General features: G+C 44.2%; 1 protein-coding gene across 5 annotated transcripts; it reads left to right on the plus strand.

Moving 5' to 3' along the window:
* The first annotated feature begins 17242 nt into the window (after nucleotides 1-17242).
* GMNN (geminin DNA replication inhibitor) lies at nucleotides 17243-26726 on the plus strand. Of its 5 annotated transcripts, none has more exons than XM_044260059.1 (7): nucleotides 17243-17372; nucleotides 19408-19465; nucleotides 22961-23038; nucleotides 23660-23807; nucleotides 24412-24494; nucleotides 24696-24842; nucleotides 26321-26726. In XM_044260059.1, the coding sequence occupies exons 2-7, from the start codon at nucleotides 19415-19417 to the stop codon at nucleotides 26480-26482; spliced, it is 669 nt and encodes a 222-aa protein (XP_044115994.1). In that variant the 5' UTR covers nucleotides 17243-17372; nucleotides 19408-19414; the 3' UTR covers nucleotides 26483-26726. The 5 variants fall into 5 exon arrangements, with proteins under 5 accessions (XP_044115994.1, XP_044116003.1, XP_044116010.1 ...); XM_044260068.1 differs by having other exon boundaries at nucleotides 24696-24833; XM_044260075.1 differs by having other exon boundaries at nucleotides 24732-24842.
* Nucleotides 26727-27269: the final 543 nt, after the last annotated feature.

Raw genomic sequence — 27269 nt, forward strand, 5'->3', positions numbered from 1 at the left:
GGACTGCCTTTGTTGTGTCCCACAGATTTTGAACCGTTGTATTTTCATTATCATTTGTTTCCATGATTTTTTTCAATTCTTCTTTAATTTACCGGTTGACCCATTCATTTTTTAGAAGGATGCTGTTTAGTCTCCAAGTATTTGGGTTCTTTCCAAACTTCCTCTTGTGGTTGAGTTCTAGCTTCAGAGCATTGTGGTCTGAAAATATGCAAGGAATGATCCCAATCTTTTGATACCGGTTGAGTCCTGATTTAGGACTGAGGATGTGATCTATTCTGGAGAATGTTCCATGTACACTAGAGAAAAATGTGTATTCTGTTGCTTTGGGATGAAATGTTCTGAATATATCTGTGATGTCCATCTGGTCCAGTGTGTCATTTGAGGCCTTTATTTCCTTGTTGATCTTTTGCTTAGATGATCTGTCCATTTCAGTGAGGTGGATGTTAAAGTCCCCTACTATTATTGTATTATTGTCGATGTGTTTCTTTGATTTTGTTTTTAATTGGTTTATATAGTTGGCTGCTCCCACGTTGGGAGCATAGATATTTAAAATTGTTAGATCTTCTTGTTGGACAGACCCTTTGAGTATGATATAGTGTCCTTCCTCATCTCTTATTATAGTCTTTGGCTTAAAATCTAATTGATCTGATATAAGGATTGTCACTCCTGCTTTCTTCTGATGTCCATTAGCATGGTAAATTCTTTTCCACCCCCTCACTTTAAATCTGGAGGTGTCTTCGGGCTTAAAATGAGTTTCTTGGAGGCAACATATAGATGGGTTTTGTTTTTTTATCCATCCTGATACCCTGTGTCTTTTGATTGGGGCATTTAGCCCATTAACATTCAGGGTAACTATTGAGAGATATGAATTTCGTGCCATTGTATTGCCTGTAAGGTGACTGTTACTGTATATTGTCTCTGTTCCTTTCTGATCTACCACTTGTAGGCTCTCTCTTTGCTTATAGGACCCCTTCCAATATTTCCTGTAGAGCTGGTTTGGTGTTTGCAAATTCTTTCAGTTTTTGTTTGTCCTGGAAGCTTTTAATCTCTCCTTCTATTTTCAAGGATAGCCTAGCTGGATATAGTATTCTTGGCTGCATGTTTTTCTATTTTAGTGCTCTGAAAATATCATGCCAGCTCTTTCTGGCCTGCCAGGTCTCTGTGGATAAGTCTGCTGCAATCTAATATTTTTACCATTGTATGTTACAGACTTCTTTTCCCAGGCTGCTTTCAGGATTTTCTCTTTGTCACTAAGGCTTGTAAATTTTACTATTAGGTGACGGGGTGTGGGCCTACTCTTATTGATTTTGAGGAGCGTTCTCTGAACCTCCTGAATTTTGATGCTTGCTCCCTTTGCCATATTGGGGAAATTCTCCCCAATAATTCTCTCCCGTATACCTTCTGCTCCCCTCTCTCTTTCTTCTCCTTCTGGAATCCCAATTATTCTAATGTTGTTTCGTCTTATGGTGTCACTTATCTCTCGAATTCTCCCCTCATGGTCCAGTAGCTGTTTGTCCCTCTTTTGCTCAGCTTCTTTATTCTCTGTCATTTGGTCTTCTATATCGCTAATTCTTTCTTCTGCCTCATTTATCCTAGCAGTGAGAGCCTCCATTTTTTATTGCACCTCATTAATAGCTTTTTTGATTTCAACTTGGTTAGATTTTAGTTCTTTTATTTCTCCAGAAAGGGCTTTTATATCTCCCGAGAGGGTTTCTCTAATATCTTCCATGCTTTTTCGAGCCCGGCTAGAACCTTGAGAATTGTCATTCTGATCTCTAGATCTGACATATTACCAATGCCTGTATTGATTAGGTCCCTAGCCTTCGGTACCTTCTTGTTCTTTTTTTTGGGGTGAATTTTTCCGCCTTGTCATTTTGTCCAGATAAGAGTATATGAAGGAGAAATTAAAATACTAAAAGGGTGGCAACAACCCCAGGAAAATATGCTTTAACCAAATCAGAAGAGATCCCAAATCGTGAGGGGGGAGAAAGGGGATAAATAGAGGTTCAGAAAGAAAGAAAGAAAAAGTGAAAAAAAAAGAAAATTAAAAAAGAAAACAAATAAAGTATAAAAAAGAAAAATATATATATTAGATAAACTAGTTTTAAAACGTTAAAAATGAAAAAGGTAAAAGTTAAAAAAACTTTTAGCAGAAGAAGAGAAAAAAAATGAAAAAGAAAAAAAATTAAATTAACTGCAAGACTAAAAAATCACAGGGAGAAAGCCATGAGTTCCGTGCTTTGCTTTCTCCTCCTCTGGAATTCTGCTGCTCTCCTTGGTATTGAAACTGCACTCCTTGGTAGGTGAACTTGGTCTTGCCTGGATTTCTTGTTGATCTTCTGGGGGAGGGGCCTGGTGTAGTGATTCTCAAGTGTCTTTGCCCCAGGCGGAATTGCACCGCCCTTACCAGGGGCCAGGCTGAGTGATCCGCTGGCTTTGTTTTCAGGAGCTTTTGTTCCCTGAGCGCTTTTCGTAGAGTTCCAGAGGACGGGAACACAAATGGCCGCCTCCTGGTCTCTGGCCCGGAGGAGCCAAGAGTCCGCGGCCCCACTCCCCAGTGCGCCCTCAGAGAACAGCTCCTAGTAACTCCCGTCTGCCTTACCTCTGGCCGCGCTCCGAGCTCACTGAGCCTGCGACCAGTTCAAGGTACCCCCGAGCTGTGAGCTTACTGTCGGCTCTGTCTCTGCAGCCGGCTTTCCCGTTCCAATACCCGCAAGCTCTGCGACACTCAGACACCCCCGATCCTTCTGTGACCCTGCGGGACCTGAGGCCACGCCGACCCCGCGTGGGCTTTGCCCTGGTTTAGCCTCTGGAGCGATGTCCCTCAGCGGAACAGACTTTTAAAAGTCCCGATTTTGTGCTCCGTTGCTCCGCCGCTTGCCAGGAGCCGGCCCCTCCCCCCGGGGTCTATCTTCCCTTCGCTTTGGATTTACTTCTCCGACAGTCCTACCTTTCAAAAAGTGGTTGTTTTTCTGTTTCTAGAATTGCTGTTCTTCTTCTCTTCGATCTGCCGGTGGATTTGCAGGTATTTGCAATCTTTAGATAAGCTCTCTAGCTGATCTCCTGCTAGCTGAAGTAGTCTCAGCCTGCTACTTCTCCGCCATCTTGACTCCTCCCAGCTGCGATCCATGGTATCCATGTTAAGAATACCTGATTTATACATTTATCCTTCCTGCCTACATTGATTTATGTCAAAGCAAGTATCAGACCATTAATCTCTAAGTACTATTTACAGATAAAAACCATTAGAGTGATACCCACAATACCACTGTTATACCTGATATCCTAACATCATCAGAGTGTTCCGATTTCCCTTATTACTTTTTTGTAGTTGGTTAATTCAAACAAGATCCACAAGTTGCATCTGTTAATATTTTTTCTTATACTCTACAAATCCTTCCTGCTACTTTTTTTTTTAATCTTGCTATTTAATTGTTGGGAAAACAATAGATTATGTGTCCTATAGAATTTCCTACACTTTGGATTTCGTGGATGGCATCCCCATGGTGTTTAACATAATTCTTTATCTTCAGTATTTCCTTAAACTGGGAATGGATTTCCAATTTAGATTCAATATCAGAACAAGAATACTTCATAGGTGGTACCATTACCTTTAAAGAGATTTCCGGGACCAAGCCAGTGAATCTTCATTTCTAAAGTATAACCCTGGCGATCTGGAAAATCAACTCTGAACTCCCAACATTCTCATATTATGAAATTTAGGAGCAGAGAGAATGCGACAAGTCCACACTCCCCACCGTTTTCTCAGATGGCAGTTTCACCGAGGGTGATGACCTTCTGGGGCCTTCCCCAAGCCTAGGGAGTCCCACCCATGTCCCTACTAGCCGCCCAGTGCCTAAGTGAGATGACTGGGGACTGAGACAAAGGACTTCTAGTTTCCTGACAGCCTCTGGGCCTTGTGGATGGAGTCTCTTGGGCATAATAAGTAATACACAATAAACTCCACTCTAGGGAGACCGAAAAGACAATCTGATTTAAAACGAGCTACTCATCCTACTTCTTGGAGGGAAGGGCTCCATCAGAACCGAGTTCTAACGGAGATAAAGTATCTCTCTGCATGGGCGCACATGTGCACAGACACCGGCACTCCCCGAGGTCACTGGAGAGGCAACTCGTCAGCACAGCAGTGGTCCTGGTAGTTGATATGTAGAAGGAAATTTTGCTGAGTAAACTACATGCTACATTCCCAGTTTTCCTGTTGACACTGGGTGGCGCTGGTGAGGGACGGCTGCAGACAGAGCTGCTGGGCACCAGCAGCCAAAGGTTCCCTGTCCCCTCCTGGCCGCCCCCAGGGCACTATTGCAATACAATGGCTCTGGCCTCGGGGAGACACCTTCCAGTGGGCAGCTTCTTCTGGTGCCCTCGAGGGTGGCTTTCAGGCAAGCCCACAGGGATTTCCAGCAAGTTCCTTGGGCAAAGCACCACAGGACTTCCCTGCCTCTGGCATGCCCTCTCCAGCAAGGTCCAGATCTCAGCCCAGGTGGGTCTGCCCTGAATGTGTTTCCATGAGCGGGGCGAGAGCTGCTCCTTCTGCTGCAGCCCTGGCGTTCTCTTTGCTTCCGTGGATGCCGAGGAAGAGCGCCTCGGGAATTTCCTCTTCTCTGGGATCCAGACCTCACCGGCAGGGGAGTGACATTAGCAGAAGTCATCCAGGAACTTGGAAATCTTGCCTCTGGGACCGGAGAGTGAATCCGGAGCCACGAGGCGGTCAGTTGGTGCCTGGCACATGTCCTGACAGCAGCCCCCCTGCTCTTGGTCCCTCTGGTCGCAGGTGCACTGGCCACCTCGCAGGCTTTGTGCTGATTAAAGTGAGATGGCGTATGTGGAACGTGTCATAAAAGACACAGACGTTAAGATGGGATTAAAGTTATACGGCAATGAAATGAAATGATGTGGCTTTAAGGATGCCTTTCCTTGGTTTCAGGTGTTCTGAGGCCAACTTTGCTGACTTTTCTCGGGCTCTGGGCCACCTGACAGTCCCTCAGCCAAGCTCTGTTTGCCTTCCAGGCTGTTATCCTCCAACGCACAGACACTCCGTGGGGGACAAGGTGGGCCCTAACCTTCCCTGGGTGCCGGCCTTCTATGCACATTCTCCCCAGCATCCAGGCGGTGTCTCTCCTAGGGACCTGCCTACATTACTGCAGTGTCTTCAATTTGTAGCTTTACTGCAATATAACTTACACACGATAGAATCACCTGTTTTAAGTGCACAGTTTATGAGTTTGGGTAATTACACAGAGTTGTGTAACCACCACCATGGTCAAGACACAGAACATCTCCTTGACCCTCAAAAAGCATCTTTGGCCTCAACTACTTCTGAGAACCTGAATTATATCCCTGCATTTTCCACTTTCAGTACTCTGGGCTCACTTTCTGGGCTGGTCACCACGTTCCACCTTCCTGAGAAACAGCTCTATTATCCTACTTTGCAGACGAGAAAGGAATGGACACGTTAAGTGCTCAGTGATTGAAGAACCTTTCCCTGGCTCAACTAAAAGGTGCACTCTAAGTTTATTCATAGCCATTTCCCCTCCGGCCTGTAAGGGTGGTGAGGTTTCGTGATTGTGCTTTATTTCTTAACGCCTGAAGGAGCCCTCACCGGGACGCAGAGACTATCACCACGGCAGGATCCTGGAGACACAGGTAAGGACTCCTGCTGTCCAGTCCCTAAAGTTGTCCCCCCTCCTCCCCCATAGTTTCTTCCCTTCTCATCTCAGCACCTCCCCCTTATCCTGAAGTTAACCAGTTTATGTCTGCTACGTGCAGCCTGAGATATTCTACTACGCTAAAACCTATAATAACAGATGTAATTCTCCAGACTAGAATTGTTCTCTCACTGCTGCTGGAAGCATAGTCCCAAGAGCTACGGAAACTGGGAAATGTAATATGGTTTATTGACCACGCCTGTTTCTGCACTGGGAAAGCTGTACACCCAGAAGGTCTCCTTCCCTCTTCTAAACTCAAGTCTGGCCATTTCCCTTTGAGCTAGTCCTAAGCTTTCCCTCAAAATTTTTATTGCTTTTTTTTCATAGATGCTATTATTTTCATTTATCTTTCATAAGCCTCCACTTTTTCCTAGTGTCCCTGAATAAAATCCTGTACCTCCTGTATTATGTTTACATTTATTTACCCCCAATTTTCTGACAGGTCTGTTACAGGGATATGTGTTGTGTGTTCATAAACATTATCACAGGAGTCAGAACTTCCTGAGACTGGTGAGGTAGGATGTCAAAAGCTGAAATTCTGACCTCCTCTTCAAAACTCACTCAAAAATTATTCTTTTGGGGCACCGGCTGGCTCACTCAGAAGGGTGTGCAACTCTTGATCCCAGGGCCAAGAGTTCATGCCCCATGTTGGGTGCAGAGTCTGTGAAAATAAGTAAATAAATAAACATTGATGGAAGAGTCCAAGATGGTGGGGGAGTAGGAGACCTTAGTTTCCCTCCATTGTATTTGATTTTATTTTTGTATATACAAAAGTTTTTCTTTCTGTACAATTTTGGAATGCAGTTTCTTCTAAGAGACCAAAATACACCCAAAATCTATGGCTCTCTTCTATTCACCTGTCTGATCATATTGGGTTTTTTTTCTTTTTTCCTTCTTCCTTTTTTTTTTTTTTTTGGTTAAAGTCTTTTAATTTTCATCTTTAGAGTTACATCTTACCTTTTCAGTGTGTTTAGTTTTATTTTATATATATGTAAGTTTTCATTTCTTTACAATTTTGAGATGTAGGGTGCCTGGGTGGCTCAGTGGGTTAAAGTCTCTGCCTTCGGCTCAGATCATGATCCCAGGGTCCTGGGATCAAGCCTCATATTGGGCTATCTGCTCAGTGGGAAGCCTGTTTCCTCCTCTCTCTCTCTCTCTCTCTGCCTGCCTCTTTGCCTACTTGTGATCTCTGTCTGTCAAATAAATAAATAAAAATCTTTAAAAAATTTTTGAGATATAGTTTTCTCTAACAAGCTGACCCAAATACACTCAGGAATTAGTGTATTGCTTTGTTCTATTCACCTGTCTGTTTATATCCCTTCCCTTTTGTTGTTGTTGTTTTTTTCCTCTTTTGTTTTTTCTTGTCTTTTTTCATTTTACCATTACAATCTATCCTTTCACTGTATTTAATTTTATTTTTGTATATATATATATATATTCTTCTCTATTGGAATTATTACCCTTCTCACATGGAGCTATTCTCCAGAATATATCACATCCTGGGTCACAAATCAGGTCTCAACCAGTATCAAAAGACTGAGATCATTCCCTGCATATTTTCGGACCACAATGCTTTGGAACTGGAACTCAATCATGAGAGGAAATTTGGAAAGAACTCAAATACACGGAGGCTAAAGAGTATCCTACTAGAGAATGAATGGGTCAACCAGGAAATTAAAGAAGAATTTTAAAAATTTATGGAAACAAATGAAAATGAAAACACAACTGTTCAAAACCTTTGCAACACAGCAAAGGTGGTCCTAAAAGGGAAGTGTATAGCAATACAAGCCCTTCTCAAGAAACAACAAGGGTCTCAAATTCACAACCTAACCTTATACTATAGGAGCTGGAAAAAGAATAGCAAACAAAGCCTACACCAAGAAGGAGAAGAGAAATAACAAACATCAGAGCAGAAATCAATAAAATAGAATTCAAAAGGACAGTAGGACAGATCAACAAAACTAGGCACTAGTTCTTCGAAAAAATTAGTAAGATAGATAAACCCCTGGCCACACTTCTCAAAAATAAAAGAGAAAGGGCCCAAATAAATAAAATCATGAATGAAAGTGGAGAGATCATGACCAACACCAAGGAAATGCAATTATAAGAACATATTATGAGCAACTATATGCTAACAAATTTGACAATCTGGAAGAAATGGACACACTCCTAGGGACATATATACTACCAAAACTGAAATGGTAAGAAATAGAAAACCTGAACAGACCCATCATCAGCAAGGAAATCGAAGCAGTAATCGAAGCAGTAATCAAAAATTACTCCTGGGCGCCTGGGTGGCTCAGTGGGTTAAAGCCTCTGCCTTCAACTTGGGTCATGATCGGCTTGGGTCCTGGGATCGAATCCCGCATCAGGCTCTCTGCTCAGCAGGAGGCCAGCTTCCCTCTCTCTCTGCCTACTTGTGATCTCTGTCTGTCAGGTAAATAAATAAGATCTTTAAAAAAAAAAAAATGTCCCAACAAACAAGAGCCCAGGGCCAGATGGCTTCCCAGGAGAATTCTTCCAAATATTTAAAAAAAGAAGAAATACCTGTTCTTCTGAAGCTGTTTCAAAAAATAGAAATGGAAGGAAAACTTCCAAACTCTTTCTATGAGGTCAGCACTACCTTGATCCCAAAACCAGACCAACACCCCACCAAAAAGGAGAATTACAGACCAATATCTCTGATGAACATGAATACAAAAATTCTCATCAAAATACTAGCCAACAAGATACAATAGTACATTAAAAGGATGATTTACCACGACCAAGTGGATTTACTCCTGGGCTGTAATAGTGGTTCAACATCCACAAATCAATCAATGTGATATAATACATTAATAAAAGAACCATAATAAAAGAACCATTAATAAAGAGCCATAGGATCCTCTCAAATGCTAGAAAAGCATTTGACAAAGTACAGCACCCTTTCTTGATCAAAACTCTTCACAGTGTAGGGATAAAGGGTACATACCTCAATACCATCAAAGCCATCTATGAAAAATGCACAGCAAATATCATCCTCAATGGGGTAAAACCTGACAGCTTTTCCCGTAAGGTAAGGAACATGGCAGGGATGTCTACTATCACCACTGCTATGCAACATAGTACTAGAATTCCTAGCCTCAGCAATCAGACAACAAAAGGAGATAAAAGACATCTGAATTAGCAAAGAAGAAGTTAAACTCTCATTCTCCACAGATGACATGATACTCTATGTGGAAAACCCAAAAGACTCCACTCCAAAACTGTTAGAACTCATACAGGAATTCAGCAAAGTGGCAGGATAGAAAATCAATGCACAGAAATCAGTTGCATTCCTATACACTAACAATGAGCAAGAAGAAAGAAAAATTAAGAAGTCAATCTTACTTACATCTGTTCCCAAAACTATAAGATACCTAGGAATAAACCTAACCAAAGAGGAAAAGGATCTGTACTCAGAAAACTATAGAAGACTCATGAAAGAAATTCAGGAAGGCACAAAGAAATGGAAAAACGTTCCATGCTCATGAATTGGAAGATCAAATATTGTGAAAATGTCTATGCTACCTACAGCAATCTACACACTCAAGGCAATCCCTATCAAAATGCCATCAGCTTTTTTCACAGAGCAGGAACAAAGAATCTGAAAATTTGTATGGAACCAGAAAAGACCCCAAATAGCCAAAGCATTTTTTTTTTAAAGATTTTATTTATTTATTTGTCAGAGAGAGAGGGAGAGAGAGCGAGCACAGGCAGACAGAGAGGCAGGCAGAGGCAGAGGGAGAAGCAGGCTCCCTGCCGAGCAGGAGCCCGATGTGGGACTCGATCCCAGGACGCTGGGATCATGACCTGAGCCGAAGGCAGCTGCTTAACCAACTGAGCCACCCAGGCGTCCCAGCCAAAGCATTTTTGAGAAAGAAAAGCAAAGCCTAGTAGTATCACAGTTCTGGACTTCAACCTCTATTACAAACCTATAATCATCAAGACAGCATGGTACTGACACAAGAACAGGCACACAGGTCAATGAACAGAACAGAAACCCAGAAATGGATCCTTAGCTCTATGGTCAACTAATCTTTGACAAAGCAGGAATGTCCAGTGGAAAAAAGACAGTCCCTTCAATAAATGCTGTCAGGAAAATACAATGATAGCCACATGCTTAAGAATGAAACTGGGGACGCCTGGGTGGCTCAGTTAGTTAAGCGGCTGCCTTTGGCTCAGGTCATGATCCTAGCGTCCTGGGATCGAGTCCCACATCAGGCTCCTTGCTTGGTAGGGATCCTGCTTCTCCCTCTGCCTCTGCCTGCCTCTCTGTCTGCCTGTGCTCACTCCCTCTCTCTCTCTCCCTCTATCCCTGACAAATAAATAAATAAAATCTTAAAAAAAAAAATGAAACTGAACCATACACAAAAAATTGAACTGTTACACCACACACAAAGACAGACTCAAAATGGATGAAAGACCTAAATATGAGACAGGAATCCATCAAAACCTTAGAGGAGCACACAGGCAGCAACCTCTTCCACCTTGGCCATGGAACTTCTTGCTAGACAGGTCTCCAAAGGCAAGGGAAACAAAGGCAAAAATGAACTATTGGGATTTCATCAAAACAAAAAGCTTTTGTACCACAAAAGAAACAGTAGGCGAAACCATAAGACAACTGACAGAATGGGAGAATATATTTGCAAATATCTTATCAGATAAAGGGCTAGTATCCAAAATCTATAAAGAACTTATGAAACTCAACACCCAAAACCAAACACCCAAAACCAAAAAAATTCAGTCAAGAAATGGGCAAAGGCATGAAGAGACATTTCTCCAAAGAAGACATAAAATGGTCAACAGACACATGAAAAAGTGCTCCACATCACTCAGCATCAGGGAAATACAAATCAAAACCACACTGAGATCCCACCTCACACCAGTCAGAATGGCTAAAATTAACAAGTCAAGAAACCACAGATGTTGGCAAGGATGTGGAGAAAGGGGAACCCTCCTATACTGTTGGTGGGAATGCAAACTGGTGTAACCAATCTGGGAAACAGCATGGAGGTTCCTCAAAATGTTGAAAATAGAGCTAACCTATGACCCAGCAAATGCACTACTGGGTATTTATCCCAAAGATATAAACGTAGTGAACTGAAGGGACACACACGCCCCAACGTTCATAGCAGCAATGTCCACAATAGCCAAACTATGGAAAGCGCCCAGATGTCCATCGACAGATGAATGGATAAATAAGATGTGGTACAGGGTGTCTGAGTGGCTCAGGTCTTCCTTTGACTCAGGTCAGGATCCCAGGATTGAGACCCGTATCAGGCTTCTTTCTCAGTGGTCTGCTTCTCCCTCTGACCTTCCCAACCCCCATGCTTTCTCTCAAATAAATAAATAAAATCTTAAAAAAGAAGAAGAAGAAGAAGATGTGGAATAGATATACAATGGAATACTAGTCAGCCATCAAAAATGAAATCTTGCCATTTTCAATGATATGGATGGAATGATTCCAATGATGGAATTAGAGGGTATTATGCTAAGTAAAATAAGTTAGAGAAGGATAATCATCAAATGAGCTCACTGATACATGGAATTTAAGAAACAAAACAGAGGAGCATAGGGGAAGAAAGAAAAAAAAACAAGATGAAATCAGAGAGGGAGACAAACTATGAGACTTTAATCATAGGAAACAAACTGAGGGTTGCTGGAAGGGAGGGGGGTTGGGGGGTTGGGGGATGGGGTAACTGGGGGATGGGCATTAAGGAGGTCATGTGATGTAATGCGTACTGGGTATTATAAGATGGATGAATCACTGACCTCTACCTCTGAAACCAATCATACATTATATGTTAATTTTAAAAAAGAAATAATCATAACAATTAAAAAATAAATATTACAGTGAAAAAAACTAAAAAAATGTATTCCTTTCATGAAGAACAAGATGAACAGATTTTCAAGGAAAAGGGTTTTTCTCCTCTTGAGAGCCTTTTCAAACTTTTTGGAAGTAAGCTCTTTGCCCAACATGGGGCTAGAAGTTGGGACCTTAGGATCGAGAGCCGCACAAGAGCCCTTTTGAAATGTAGGAACCGCTTAGCTCTGCTTCTAATGCAATACAGTTGAAATGACATGAGCACAAGAAAAGGAAAAGCGTACACGTATGGCCGGACTGCTCGGGGACTTGCTCCAAACAGTCCTGGAGCATGTGCTGGGTATTCCCGCTTTGACGTGAGGAGGAAGCCGCTGAGTAGGGCAGACTGGGCAAGCTGAACGCTTTCTGTTATGGGTTAAACTGTGTGCCCCTTCCCCCTCACAGGTTGAAGTCCTAACTCACGTATCTCACAACATGACCTTATTTGAAGATAGGGTCTTTACAGAGGCAATCAAGTGAACACGATAGGGTACAGCCTGTCTGACTCCGTTTGGGCTATTATGGCAAAAATACCAGAGAATGGGTGACTTTCACAATAAACACTGATTTCTCACAGTTCTGGAGGCTGGAAAGTCCAAGATCAAGGTGCCTGCAGGTGGTGTCTGGGGAGGGCCTGCTTCCTGGTGCTTCTTGGCCACTTTTCACTGTGTCCTTACACGGTGGAAGGACTGAGGGAGCTCCTTGGGGTCTCTTTCATAAGGAGGCTGATTCCATTTATAACTACTGCCCAAAGGCCCCCACTTCCCCATAGTACCAGGTTGGGGATTAGGCTTCAAAACTTTAGAGGGACACGAACATTCAGTCTATAGCAGATCCTAACCCAATATAACTGATGTCCTTACAAATGGCAAAATTTGGACACAGAGACCCATGCAGGGGGAGGAGGATGGGAGGAAGAGTAGGGAGAAGGCAACCATCTCCAACACCAGGAGACAGGCTTGGAACAGATCCTCCCTTCATAGACCTCACGAGGAACCAACGTCTGCTACTGGAGAAGAGTGTGGCAGACTGGACACAACGCTTCATGGTTTTTGGTTCCTTTGAAACTAGTAAGACAAAAGGCTTAATTGGCTTGCTCCCTTCATAGATGTCCTACTAGCCCGTCAGCTGAGCACGGGCCGCAGTGTACTTCCAGGCCTTCCCAGTCCAAAGGGAACTCAAAGGACATCCTAGGTCAAGGTCCAGGCAAGGCTCTCTTTCCCATTGTGATGCTTAATTTTAGGTCAACCTGACTGAGTCATGGGGTGTCCCGATATTTGGTCAAACACTATTCTGGGTGTTTCTCTGAGGGTGTTTTTGGATGAGACTAATGTTTAAATAAGTAAACCGAGTAAAGCAAATAGTCTTCTGTAATGTGAGTGGGCCTCACTCAATCAAACGAAAGACTGACCCTCCCCCAACCCCATGCCCTCAATCCCCTCTTCCCCTCAATGAGCGCGAATTCTCCTGCCCCACAGCTGAACTGGGACGCAGGTTCTACAGCAGCTTCAGGCCTTCAGAGTCAAACGGGGACACTGGTCCTGCAGATTCTGGATTTGCCGGCTGACATAATCACGTGGGCAAATTCCTCAAATCTCTATCTATCCTATTGGTTTTGTTTCTCTTGAGCAAATACCTAATACACCCGTCCCCACCTTATGTAGCCAGCAGGTCATTCTCATCACATAAGCGGACTCAACAAGTTAACTTTTGTAAAATTAACTCTGAATTTTGTGCAAATTTTATGCATGCCCAAATCCTTTCAGACATGGCCTGGGTTTAAAAAATAAAATATAAATAAATATCAAAGGAAAGAGAGATTAATAAGAAAATTTCTGCTTTGAATGCATTTGTTTTGAAAAGGGAACCCTGACAGCCCATTGGAAATTTCGGCAGTTTCTTTACACAAATGACAACCAGCTGACCCAGGTATGTCTTTTGTAAATGATGAACTTCTCAGGATCAATATTGGTTCTGAAAAGTGAAAATTTAAAAACCCTTTAAAAATACAAAGACACTGGGGTGCCTGGCTGGCTCAGGAGGAAAAGCATGCAATGTTTGATCTTGGGGTCCTGAGTTTGAGCTCCATACTGGGTGTAGAGATTACTAAGAAATAAAAAATTTTATGGGGCACCTGTCTGGCTTAGTTGGAGGAGCATAGGACTCCTGATCTTAGGGTCGTGAGTTTGAGCCCCATGTTGGGTGTAGAGATTACTTAAATAAAATGAATGACAGAAAGTGAGAAAGAAAGCAGCTTTAAAAAAAATTTAAAAATAAAATACAAATACAATGAGAAGGAAAATTACATATAATGGCTTAACTACAAGGTATATGTTCATCGTGGACTGCATTTACTGTGTGTTTTTTCATTTCCTTGGTCCTTTACAATCACCTGTTTACTGCCTTTTATCTTAAAGCTGATTTATCATCATTAAAACTAGTATGTATCTCATGTTATTATTAAAAAGTTACCTTCAAAACAAAAACACTAGGGTACCTGGTTGGCTCAGTTGGTCGAAGATGAGACTCTTGATCTCCGGGTTGGGAGTTCAATCAAGTCCCACGTCGGGCATAGAACCTATTTAGAAAAATTAAAAAATAAAAACCCAAATTCTGATAAACTGCTTGAATCTGAATTTCTTTTCTGCCCTCATTTTTTTTCAACTTTGTGCCCATTTCAGGTAACCTAAAACATAAATACAACTCTTTGTGTAATCCAGAGTAGAGGAATTGAATCACTCTACAAATGATCCTACATGAGCTTTTTAAATAGAATGTAATAACTTGTTATGTGTTTCCCTGAGGGCAGCTTTCAGAAAAATAGGGATTAGCATGTAATAGCAATTTCTGAACTCTGGCTGAAAACCGTGGCAATATAGTTAAGCCTTAATAAATGGTAGATTTTAAAAAGGTACATGCACCTCAGTTGGACTTATAGCCTTTCAGTAATGTTTTTATTTTTCGTTGTTCTTTATACCATGTTAGATGACTTGGTTTTGTTTTTTCTAGTACAGTACATTATTGTTCTTCTTTCCCTCATTCTCTTCCCACAAACTGATTGTAAATGTTCTTAGGCAAGATACAAACAAACAGCTCCATAATGCATAGCAACGGAGTCCGTGCTCGGCTAGAAGTGGCTCATAGAAAGATTACAGAAAAATATCCATGGTCTTTTTTTTTTTTTTAAAGATTTTATTTATTTATTTGACAGAGAGAAATCACAAGTAGATGGAGAGGCAGGCAGAGAGAGAGAGAGAGGGAAGCAGGCTCCCTGCTGAGCAGAGAGCCCGATGTGGGACTCGATCCCAGGACCCTGAGATCATGACCCGAGCCGAAGGCAGCGGCTTAACCCACTGAGCCACCCAGGCACCCTCCATGGTTTTTTTTTTTTTTAACTTGTGCAGTGTAACATTGCCGTCAACTGAAGGATTATACATGACCCAGTGTTACTGCATAATCTTAATTTGCTCAAAACCCCTGGTTTCCTGAGTGCAGATAAGACTACAGGATATTTGGATGTCTAGAGCCAAATTCTGATGGGACAACAACCACTTGTCTCTTTTTCCCAGATCCCTACAAAACTGTTTTCCTTATAAATTTGTTCTTCAAAAACAGTATGAAAGTATACATGGTAGAGACATTCCCAGTAGTTCCAGGGTTTGAGGATCTTCTGCTTCTGGACAGAGGAATATATTCAGAACCTCCCTCTTTCCTTTTGTGGATTTTGAGTCAGAAGATCTGAAGTCTCAGTCTGTCAATGGCTAGCGGTCTGAGATCTTGGGCTTGTAATTTAGCCTTTCAGTCTTGTCCAGAGTGAGTAGAAAACATCTACCTGCAGGGCTACTAAGGAAATTCCGTGGGATAATGTACGGTGTGGTATTTTAGCACAGTCACGTCTCACTGAAATACAATGTGAGCCACAAACGTGAGCCACATCTATCATTAATTTTTTTTCCAGGTAGCCGTATTTTAAAAAGTAAAAGGAAGCCAGTGAAATGAATTTTAACAACACTTGCCTTTAACTTAGTATCCCCAAAGTATCATTTCAACATGTGATCAATACAATTATGGAAATGGCTTACATTCTTCTTTTCTCACTAAATCTTTGAAATCCAGTGTGTATGTTACATTACAGTATATTTCAATGAACACTAAACCCATCTCAAGGACTCAGTAGTCACTGCCACTAGTGGCCACCGAACTGGGAGAATGCAGGTGCAGATCTGAGTCACAGTAAGTAGCTGATCATCTAGCGGGCAAAGCAAAAAGGATCTCACCCGAGCCGGCAACACGGGTGTTTCAGACTCTGGGAGCCTCATGATTTTTCCTAAAGTAGGCATCATCTCCTTTGGTATGTTGAATTGGGAGAAAAAAGTCAAACAATACTGAAATACATGAAGTAAAATCTTCCCCACGCCGCTCCAAAACTGAGCAATATTATTAGCAACTACAGGTAACATTTGGGTAAGTGGGGATTATGATACTTCTAAGAAAATCACCAATTCCCCTATTGCTCCTTAGTTTTTAACTCCGTGACCTCATGATTCTACCTCGTTGGTTTGCTCACCATTTCCACATGGAAGAGATTGGTCTTTCCCAGCTTTTTAGTTAAGAAACAACATTATGAACTTTGCCTTAAACCCTACCTAGTGCAGGCTACCTGAATAGGACTTTTATATACTTACCCATTTTGGATCTTTTCAAAGATCCCTTTGTACCCCCGGGGCTGAATGAAGAAACTGGAGGTCGGAGGGACTAGGTTGACAGGCTGGTGTCTCAGAACCCAAGGACACTGTGCTTGTACTTGGCACGGGTCATCAGAATTCCCACCTTGGAAATCCGGTCTACGGGTAGTTTTCCAGTCATCGGGTTGTTTATGAATTTAGATTTTATGTGTTTCGCCCAAACAAAGGCGAAACAAAGGACCACGGGACTGTGCTCTGCACGTTGTGAGGTCGCGGGGAGAGAAAGCGGTGAGAGGCCGCAGGTGGGCAGGTGGGCGCCCAGGGGAGACAGCTCGGGAGGTTCAGGAACGGGAAGACAGGCTCGCCTTACAGCCCGTGGACACCAAGGACCAGATCCGGCGGCTCCAAACGTCCTGTCCGCAGGGAGCTGAGGATTTGCAGAGTCCAGAGAAAGCAAAGCTAGGGGTGTCGGCAGGGGACCTCGCTCCTTAAAACTGCGGTGAGTGCTGTGTTCCCGGAGCCAGCCCAGTCCTGGGTGCTTGCCCGGCGGCGGGTCGGACCGAGGGCCAGGGCAGGCCCGCGGGGCTCCCCCCGAACCGCAGCGCACTCGGGGCCCGGACACAGTCGCGGGTCCGCCCAACCATCGCTCTGCCACAGGTACGTCGGGGGCTTTTTACACAACAGTTTGTTCTCCCCGACTTGGCGCCTCCTGGGAGAGCTTGCCCCGCCCGCTGCCCTCGCGAAGGGCGAGAACAGGAGAGAACCGCACTGAGGCGAGAATTCCGACGAAAGGCCAGAGGGCAGCGACCTCTCCACAGGGAGTCACGCCCGGACGTCCCCGCCCGACTCCGCGCAGCACCCACCGCGCAGGCGCGGAAGGAGGCGGGCCGAAGGGGCGGGGCGGGAGGCGATTGGCGGGATCCGTTGGGCGTCCCCCGGGTCACGTGGCCGTCGCGCCCCGCGAGCGCCGTCCGCAAGCTTTTCCAGCGGCCGCGGACCGTGAGCGAGGTTGTCCCGCCGCAACGACCTGCGTCGGCTGCGAGGATTGAGCGCTCCCGTCCGATAAGCGTGAGGGAGGTGGGTCCGCGGGGGCCGCTCTCGGGACGGCTGCCGGGCCGCGGCCGGGGTTGGGGTGGACGTTGCGGGGAGCGCGGGCGAGGCAGGGCCCCGCGGCCGAGGTGTTGCCCCATTGGCTGGGTCGGTTTTGGCGCGCTCCCGTCCGCGCTCCCGATTGGCTGGCGGGCGCGTCCCGGACTCGTGCGCAGCGGCGGGAGCCGGCGGATCCCCGGCGGACCCCCGGCCTGGGGAGGGAGTTTCGGCCCGCGGCCTCAGGGGGCTGGCTGTGCGCGGCTGCCCCGGTGAGGGGGAACCTCCACCTTCCGGGCCTCCAGCGGGCCGGGGTCCGAGGGGTCCGTAGCCTGGGCCCCGGGGGGAAGGTCGCTGGGTCCTGCGTCGCCCGTTGAGAAAACGACCCGGGGCTGGTGACCCTGGTGTCTCCCGTTCGTCTGCGTTCCCTGGGGACCCGGCCCTGTGCGGAGAGGGAAGGTGCAGGGCTGCCGACCGGAGTACGACAGACCTACGGAAGACCACCCTTGGTCGGGGCTGGCACCGGTTTGGGCCGACACTCACGGAACCCGCTGTACATCGCAGTTCGGGGCGCAGCCGGGCGACGGGAGACGTTTCACGAAGCAGCCCTGGCGCCTCGCGTGCTCTGCGCTCGGTGTTTTCTCATCTCGTCAGTTCCATTTTTCCAAATACAGTTCGTGACCCAAGTCAGCGATTTGGGGATCCCGGGCTGCGACCTGCAGTTTGAGAAAACATTGCTCCGTTCGGTGGGTCCCCGCCAGCATTGCTTACCATGAGATAGGAGGGGAAATAGGGTGCATCAGACAGTTGGGGTGTTTTTGGTTAACTAAAGCTTTCTCGGCTGTGCCTGTGCTAAGGTACCGTGTAGATGCATGAACAGGAGGTGAGTCATGGTCCCGAGTTGGGAAGTCGCTGCGCCCAGTACAGGTGTAATCTACAGCCAGGAGGGAGGTGGGTTTGGGCAGGCGCAGACCTGTCCGGGAGGTCCCGAGTTTGGGTTTGCAGCGAGTCCGGCCCTGTGGTCTGGTTAACCACATTGCATAATTCTTTATCTTCTGCTCGCTCGGCCTTGCTTCCCGCCCTCAGTTCACAGTGATGGTTAAACATTCCCTACCAATGTGAATACATAATCTCATTAGATCCGATATGAAATCACTACTAACGTATTGCTGGTTATCAGAGCCAATTTTATTATAGCTTAAAACTGCCTTTGAAATGGCAGCGTTAGGGGCACCTGGGTGGCTCAGTGGGTTAAAGCCTCTGCCTTCGGCTTAGGTCCTGGTCCCAGGGTCCTGGGATAAAGACCAAAGACCTGCGTTGGGCTCTCTGCTCAACAGGGAGCCTGCTTCCCCCCTCTCTGTCTCTGCCTGACTTTCTGCCCGCCTGTGATATCTGTCAAATAAATAAAATCTTAAAAAAAAATACAACAAAGTTAGGATGCTATTCTTTAAAAAAATTTTTTTATTCATTTGAGAGAGTGCGCAAAGGGGAAGCAGCAGGTAGGTGGGGGGGGTAGACCCCCTGCTGAGCAGGAGCCCATCGTGGGGCTGGATCCTAGAATCCTGAGATTATACCCTAAGCCAAAGGCTGACGCAGAACCGACAGTCCCATAGGCGCCCCTAGAATGTTATTCTTTAGGACAGACTTGAATATACCCACGTACCTGGTGACCATTCCTCAGATTTTTTTTGAACCCTCTGTTTAACCCAGGACCCCACCGTGTTTTGTAAATAACAATGTTTAGAATACCGAATTTTCCTGTTGCGACAAGGTGTTTCCAACCAGAATTACCGTGGGGGGGGGTGGTGTTGAGTATGGATAGTAAGAGTTACTGACTTTAGTCAACTGTAGTCATTGATAGGACTGAGTGTGGGTACAGTGAGAGAAGATAGTAGTTCTGCTGTACAGTAGTAATGATTTCTGTGGTTGTAAATACTTTCAACATCAGAAGAATCTAAACTCCACCTTCAGGTGCAAACCGCTTTCTGTTTATGATATGAATTACTAGTTTTTTGTGTTTTACCAGGTGCATAATGAATCCGAGTATGAAGCAGAAACAAGAGGGAAGCAGAGAGAATGTAAAGGTATGTGACAGAATAACCGTCATTTCTTAGAGAGAGCATGTGGTTTAGAAGCATTTTGACGTAATTTAACTAAATTTAATCTGGCCGTCGTTTCTATAAACTTTGAAGTGCCGAGCTTTTGGGCCGGAGGACAGGTAACAGTAGAAAACGTTAAAAAAATTAATTATGGTTGAACGGTGAGTTTTGTGATCCCATTACATGCAATCTCTTTCCATTTGTTTAGGTCTTTAATTTCTTTCAACAATGTTTTGGTAGTTTTCAGAGTATTGAGTTTTATACTCCTTTTGTTTAATTTTTTCTTAAGTATTTTATTTTTAATGCTACTGTAGATAGAGTTGTTTCATGAATTAAATTTTCTGTGTGTTCATTGCTAGTATATGGAAAACCGTTGATTTTTGCATTTTGAGTTTGATCTTAAATCCTATAACTTGCTGAACTTATTAGATCTGGTAGGTTTTTTTGGAGATTCCTTAGGAGTCTCTGTAAATAAGATTGTGGTTGCTTTCTTTCCACTCCTCCATTTCATAAAATGACTTTTTAAAAATCCTCTGTGTCTTGAGAATTGGTGTCTTTGTCCACAGAGACACATTCTACGTCATAATGCACATGTGACCAGAGAACATACTTACTCCCATCGAACCTGCTTGTTTGCTGTGCTTCTTGAATCCCATTATGATGCCATCACTGGAAATCTTTATTTGTATAATAATAAGAACAGAGTTTAATTTTGAATTTGTAACTTTGACTGACTTTGCTCTTACAGTTCTAAGTGAGTTTACAACTTAATGAGGTTCTGCCACACAATTTAGAGGGTGAGGGAATGAGAGAGACCACATCTTCAGGAAAACTATCATTTTGCAGATTTAAATAGAGTAAATAAAAGTGATAAGTGATAGCAGATGCTTTCTGATAGGTGGCTTACCTTGCCTTTGTGTCCTTACATTGTTTTTCTTTTTCTTTTCTTTTCTTTTTTTTTTTTTTAATAGAGAGCCCAATGTGGGGCTCGATCCCAGGACCCTGGGATCTGACCTGAGCTGAAGGCAGTGGCTTAACCCACTGAGCCACCCAGGTGCCCCTGCATTGTTTTTCTTAAATAACACTCTGCATTGGTAATTTGAGTCCGTCCCTTTCCATTTAGGATGATAATATCTTCCCACTGATCTTTGTGTGTGTGCTTAGACTTTTTGTTAGGAAAATTTTCAAATATTCAAAAATAGTCAATAGCATAATAATCTCGGGGCGCCTGGGTGGCTCAGTGGGTTAAGCCGCTGCCTTCGGCTCAGGTCATGATCTCAGGGTCCTGGGATCGAGTCCCGCATCGGGCTCTCTGCTCAGCAGGGAGCCTGCTTCCTCCTCTCTCTGCCTGCCTCTCTGCCTACTTGTGATCTGTCTCTGTCAAATAAATAAATAAAATCTTTAAAAAAAAAAAAATAGCATAATAATCTCAACTTCCCAGTTTTCAGCAGTTAAAAGTATACAGCTGGTCTTGTTTCATCTCCTTTGTCATTCACTCCTCCTTAAGTTGCCTAATTAATTTGAGACAGATCCCAGACTGTTTATATCATTTCAGCAGATCCTTATATCTAAAGAAAAATCTAATGTTTATTTAGTTACAGTACAGCTATCTTGGATATAAAAGGACTGGGTTCTGTGTGGTTCTTGATTTAACCTCCAAAACTGTGATGTTGGGTGAATTATTGAGCATCCTAGCTTCAGCTTATGTCTCTGTAAAAGGAGGAAATGGGACTAAAACCAGATCTGTAAGAGTGAATTATAGGAGTTTATGGATTTCTTCCCAATTATGCAAAATTCTGTGTGAGTACTGCTCTTGTGTTCTTTTTTTTTTTTTTCTTTTTTCTTTTGGAGAGAGAGAGGTTTTCCTGGAATCCTCTGTGGTTTTCTAAAAAGATTAAGACCATTAGTATCTAAGAACCTGAACGTCTTGGGGCACCTGGGTGGCTCAGTGGGTTAAAGCCTCTGCCTTAGGCTCAGGTCATGATCTCAGGGTCCTGGGATGGAGCCCCATATCCTGCTCTCTGCTCAGCAGGGAGCCTGCTTCCTCCTCTCTCTGCCTGGCTCTCTGCCTACTTGTGATCTCTGCCTGTCAAATAAATAACTAAAATCTTTAAAAAAAAAAAAAAAAAAAAAGAACCTGAACATCTTGGCTCTAAGGAGTCTGTTTTTCCAGTGCATGATCTATATAAAGAAAATGAGAATAGCCATATTCCATCGTGGGGGCTGAGTGCTTCAAGCTTACATGCATAAAAGTTAATCTTGAAAATGGTCATTTTTGTGTGTGTGGCAGTGATTTATCTGGCTTCTGTGGCCATTATTTAGCAGCAAGCATTTAAATGAATTAACACCTCCTATTCTTGAGGGTCCAGAGTTCGGTTTTTCTTCTGTTTGTCTGGAGGCTGTTGACTGATGTATAATCTAAATTACATCTTTAATGTTGTTGTAATGTTTGTTCTCGGAGTAGTTGGCGTCTGTTCTTCAGGTCAGTAGTGAGATCATAACCGGCAGCAGAAACTGTCCCGTGGGAAAGGTGAGCTCTAGTGCTGGGAAGTGCAGCTGGGAGCCGTAACTTTCTCACGCTGCTTCGGTGTCATGTTCTTGCTGCCCTGGTTTGAGTGTTCACCATTGTTTGCCTTCCCGTGGCGGCAGGATAACTAATGATTTTTTGCAAAAAGAGCGCTTTCAGATCAGGAAAGGAAGGCTGTGGTTTTTCCAGAACAGCAGTGTGGGCAAATTCACAGTATTCTGGTGTGCCCCTGGCCCTGACTTTGTGGCTGTCTGGGTAAGAATGGGCTTGAAACGAAACGTCTTCTGCAGTCAGGTGAAGATGGGGGGGTGTGGTCCTCTTGGATGTGCATTTGCTTCTGTGTAAGGTGTGTTCTTGAAAATTGTACTCCTTTGGTGACTACATATACATGTGTTAGGGGATAGTCACTATTTAAAGGAAGCCTGAGGTGCATCTTTTTGAGTAGGGAAAGAAATACTTTGTGGTGTAAATAACCTTTTCCTCCAGTTTACCCCTTTTTTGTGAGTTTCTGCCATATAGATGTTATGATGTCTAGTAAGTTTGTTTCTTTGTGGCAGATCTTTTTAAGAGGGAATGCGGATATTCCTGTTGGACTTTGGTTTCATCACATATGGTCTGAAGTATTAGAGCTTAGAAATTTTGTTATATTTTTTAACTAGCTACGGTTAGTTGACAAGATGACTATAATACAGCATGTATTGATTGAAATGTAAGGAGAAAAGCTACTTGTGTCAGGTTTAGGTAATGTGACCTATTAGGATTTCTTTAACTTTTATTATATTAGGGAACTAACAAGTTCGCTAGGTAAAAAAACCAATATATTGCTCATATATAATATTACATGGCAGACCAAACACTAGTGTTCTTAGTGTTTCCTGTCTCCTAAATTATAGTAGGAATGAGAAAGTAATAACCCATTTGCCAACTCAGTAATAAATTCTATTTACTTGCAGAATAGTCCTGTGCCCAGAAGAACGCTGAAGATGATTCAGCCTTCTGCAGCTGGGTCCCTTGTTGGAAGAGAAAATGAGGTATGTGTTACCGGGCTAGAGTGGGGTACAGATGATACTGACTTTACATTAAAGACTCTTCCAAGATTTCCTTGATCAGAGGAACGCCTGACTCATTGAAACTTGGAAATAGTTCAAGAATAACCATTGTGTGTTCCTCACAGAAACAGTTTTTGATTTGGTGGTTCAGTTTAGGAAGTTGAGACTCAGTAGGAAGGCCTGCAGTAGCACTGAGATGAGGTGCGGGGTTGCGGATGAGCCTGCAGGAGCAATGTTTGATGTTTGGGGAATAAAATGGTAGATTCCTTCATTTACCCCGTCTGTAAAGGAGAAAATCACAGTTGAGGGTGTCTGGACTTTTGCAGGTTTGAAAATTCTGCCTTTCTGTGGTACTCAGTTATTTAAACAATACAAATAATTTCAGATAAGCTTTCGACCTAAGATAGTTGCTACAAACAAAATTCCTAAAAAATAACTACAATTTTGGTAGAATTTTCAATTTGTGTGATTTTTTTTTTAAAGATCCAAAAATGCCGGAGACATATGACTGTTCTGTTTTTAATACATACATGACAAAACCACCCAGCTGTCTCGTTCATCAGATCAAAATAAATGAGATTGATGTATTTATTTTCATTATAGTTGGTTAAAGGCTTGTCCAAAAGGAAACACTGGAACAACCAGTTAACATCCAAGGCTACCAGCTCTGGAGTTGTTACTGTCCCAGAACACAGTGAAAATAAAAATTTTAGTGAAGTTACTCAAGAAGCATATGATCTTATGATTGCAGGTATGAAAAAATATGCCACTTTTATCTTAAATTTCTTAGTTATAATCACTTAATAAATTGTTAACATTAATTTAGTATTTAAGCATTAAATAATCATTTATTATACTGTTCTGAACTCTGCCCACAGCCTCTTAATCTGGAGACACTATTAAATACTTTACTCAAATGTTTGATAATTTAAATTTTCTTACGGTTTTAAGTATACTGTGAATCTGGACAGGCTTTACCTATCTGTAAGATCCAAATATGGATGAAATATTAAAGAAAAGGGTCGTGATTAATACGACAGCTCTGGTGTTACATCGCCTTTAAGTGTCACAAGACTTGGAAATCGTCTTTTCCAAAGAAAAGTGTCTAGAGAGGGAATCTGGAGAAAGGAATTTGCGCGGAGCGGAAGCCGAAGGGAGGCAGCGGAGACTTGGCTGAGCTGGGGGCGCCGCGGCGCAGGCGAGGTCGAATCGGGGTGGCGGTGGGAGTCCGCGGAGGCTGCGACGTTCTAGGAGCATCGTGGGACTATTTTTTAGTAGAAAAATTACGGGTTTTTACAGCAGCATATAATAGTAATTATTTTCAAGGTTTACCTAAAAACGTTAATTTATTTTAGAAAATCCGTCCTCTCAATATTGGAAAGAAGTGGCAGAAAAGCGGAGGAAGGCCCTCTACGAAGCACTTAAGGAGAATGAGAAAGTACGTGCCGGGCGCGTCCGCGGCGGTTTTTAACGCTCCGCGGTTACTGTCCTGCGTAGCGTGTGCGGGCGGCGGGACGTGAGCGAGCGTGGCCGTCGGTCCGCGTCGGTCTGACCGCAAGGGGCTCCGTTGTCAGGAACCTGGTGTAAACGTGCCTCTCGGGGACTTGGAGGCGCATTAATCTGGTGTGTCGCTTAGCAGACGTGGGGGACACCGAACTTCGTTTCTGTCGTGCAGCTTCATAAAGAAATCGAACGGAAGGACAGCGAGATCGCCCGCCTGAGGAGGGAGAACGAGGAGCTGGCCGAGGTAGCCGAGCACGTGCAGTACATGGCGGAGGTGATAGAGGTGGGCCTTCGCGCTCCCCGACTCCCGGGCCTCTGGTTTTCATCACTTGGGGCAGTGGTGCAGTCAGTGCAGTCAGTCAGGGTGTGGACTTCCTGCGCCTGAGGCTTCGCTCCCTGTCCAGCCCCGTGACCTCTGCTGAGTCCTCCTCATCTGTGAGAGTGGAGCAGGGCTGTGCGCCTCGTGGGCTCGTCGGGAGACTAAGGAGTTACACCGAGGAAAGTAGAGACAAGTCCCTGCCCGTAAGAAGGGCCCCGTGACTGTTGGATAGCATTATAATCGTGACGCAAAAGGACAGCGCTTTTCTTGCACAAATATGAAAAGGGATTTACTTATATATGGAAAATTTTTCTTTTTCACAGTTGACAAGTTTTTAGACAGGTTTTTATTGAATGTGAATGCCAGTGTGACATTACTGTCACTTATAAAGCGGTTAATTGGTGTACTACATAAGGTTGGTGGTCCTACCTTTTCTTTTTAAGATTTTATTTATTTGACAGAGAGACCACAAGTAGGCAGAGCAGCAGACGTGGGCGGTTTGGGTGGGAGCAGGCCCCCTGCTGAGCAGAGAGCCCGATGCAGGACTCAATCCCAGGACCTTGAGATCATGACCTGAGCCAAAGGCAGAGGCTTGACCCACTGAGCCACCCAGGCGACCCCCCTACCTGACTTTTTAATTTGGAAGAAGCTAATGTATTTATAAGAATAAGCCTGCAGGGGTGGGGGTTTCAGTGGGTTGAGTGTGGCTCAATGGGTTGGCTCAGTGGGTTGAGTGTCCCAACTCTTGGTTTCAGCTCAGGTCATGATATGAGGGTCTTGAGAGCAAGCCCTGCGTTGGGCTCCACACTTAGCAAGGAATCGGCTGGAGTTTTTCCTCCCTCCTCCATCCTCTGCCCCTCTTCCTGCACACTCCATCCTGTCCTCTCTCTCCCTCTCTCATAAATAAATCTTTAAAGAAAAACAAAGAATTAGACTGATGACTATTACTTTACAGTCTTGGACTAAACAGTAGGTCTTAAACTTACTCATGTTCGCAAGAAGTCATCTTGCTGATAGGAAGAAAGTTTTCAAATAAAAGCTTTTCTAGTACTGATTTGCTTAAGTTTTAAGCCACGACAGAATTCTGTTCAAGGTTTTCATTTGGAAGTGCCGTGACAGCTCTCCTAACCACCATGTGAATGTTGGTCCCCGCAGACTGGAAGTCAGAGAGCCTGGGCCTTTGCTCAGGGTAGCTTGCGAGGCCCTGGTCTGCAAGGCACGTTGTGCTTTAAAACGAGCACACCCTTAGTGCTGTGACTTTGCTGAAAGGGGTCTAGCGTCGGGGGTACTTGAACAGAACGCTTGACTGTCAGTGAATTTAATGGAGAGCTATTATGAGAAGCACCGTGTCCGGACAGTGGGGGCCAGTGCTGCCAGCACACTGCTAGCGGACTCGGCCTTTACGGTGTTTACAGTAAGTTGTTGGTTTATTCTCTCAAAAGCGACTGCAGGAGGAGCCTCTGGGTAACTTCGAATCACCAAATAGTCAGGAGTGTGACTCAGAAGAGGAAACCCGTGAGGACTCGGCTGTGGAAGACCCAGACGTTGTTCCGTGCGCCGAAGAGGCGGTGTCTTCCTCTACAGATGCCAGGCCCGGTGTGTGAAAGTCACGCGTGCCTGACTCCCGAGAGATGCGCTGCTGGAGTTTCCCCCACTAGCGTTCTTGGTAGCAGAGCAACGCCTATACTGCAGAGGGGGAGTCAGACCTCGTTGGAATCCTGGGACCCCCGTTGTATTAAAATACAAATACTATGTATTTTTAATCTATGATGTTTTATGTAAATAGCATTTTCTCAGTGGTCAGACATGACTTGTGTGTATGATAAATAAACTTCAGTCCCTTGTTGAGCATTGTGTGTATCTGGGAGGAATGAAGTACAACCAGGCTATAAAAAGTGCGTCAAAGTGTGTCTTTTTCTTTCTTTTCTCTGTTATCTTGGAGGAAACAAGAAGAAAATTTATCTTTTTTTTTTTTAAAGTAGGCTCCACACTCAATATGGGACTCAAACTCACGACACCAAGATCAAGAGTCGCTTGCTGTACCGACTGAGCCAGCCAAGTGCCCCTGAATTTACCTCTCTTAAGACTGAGATGGTCAAGTTTTTACTCCCAAGTCTGGTTGTACGTCAGGCTCATTGTAGGGACTGTTGAGTTCCAGATGCTCTTAACGCGCACTTCTAATTGTGGAGTGGGAGAATCTAGGATCAGACGCTCCCGGCGTGGATCCAAGTAGCCAGGAATAGGACCAGTTGGCTGGAATAATCAGACTCTTCTCGGAAGTTGACAGTAGTGGGGGGTGGGGATTGTCGTCTAGAGAAGTGGAGGCAGGCGAACGTCCACTTGGATGCAGGGATGTGCTGTGGATGTGGACGGGAGGTGAAGCTTTTTGTT

This window comes from Neovison vison, chromosome 1 (genome assembly GCF_020171115.1).
Source record: "Neovison vison isolate M4711 chromosome 1, ASM_NN_V1, whole genome shotgun sequence".
NCBI classification, from domain to species: Eukaryota; Metazoa; Chordata; class Mammalia; order Carnivora; family Mustelidae; genus Neogale; species Neogale vison.

Excerpts from the sequence above, each read along its gene's own strand:
- GMNN (XM_044260059.1), top strand. The coding sequence starts at position 19,415 with ATGAATCCGAGTATGAAGCAGAAACAAGAGGGAAGCAGAGAGAATGTA. Across the intron at positions 19,466-22,960 it reads GAAGCAGAGAGAATGTAAAG|AATAGTCCTGTGCCCAGAAG; the intron begins GTATGTGACAGA and ends ATTTACTTGCAG. Across the intron at positions 23,808-24,411 it reads ATATGATCTTATGATTGCAG|AAAATCCGTCCTCTCAATAT; the intron begins GTATGAAAAAAT and ends AATTTATTTTAG.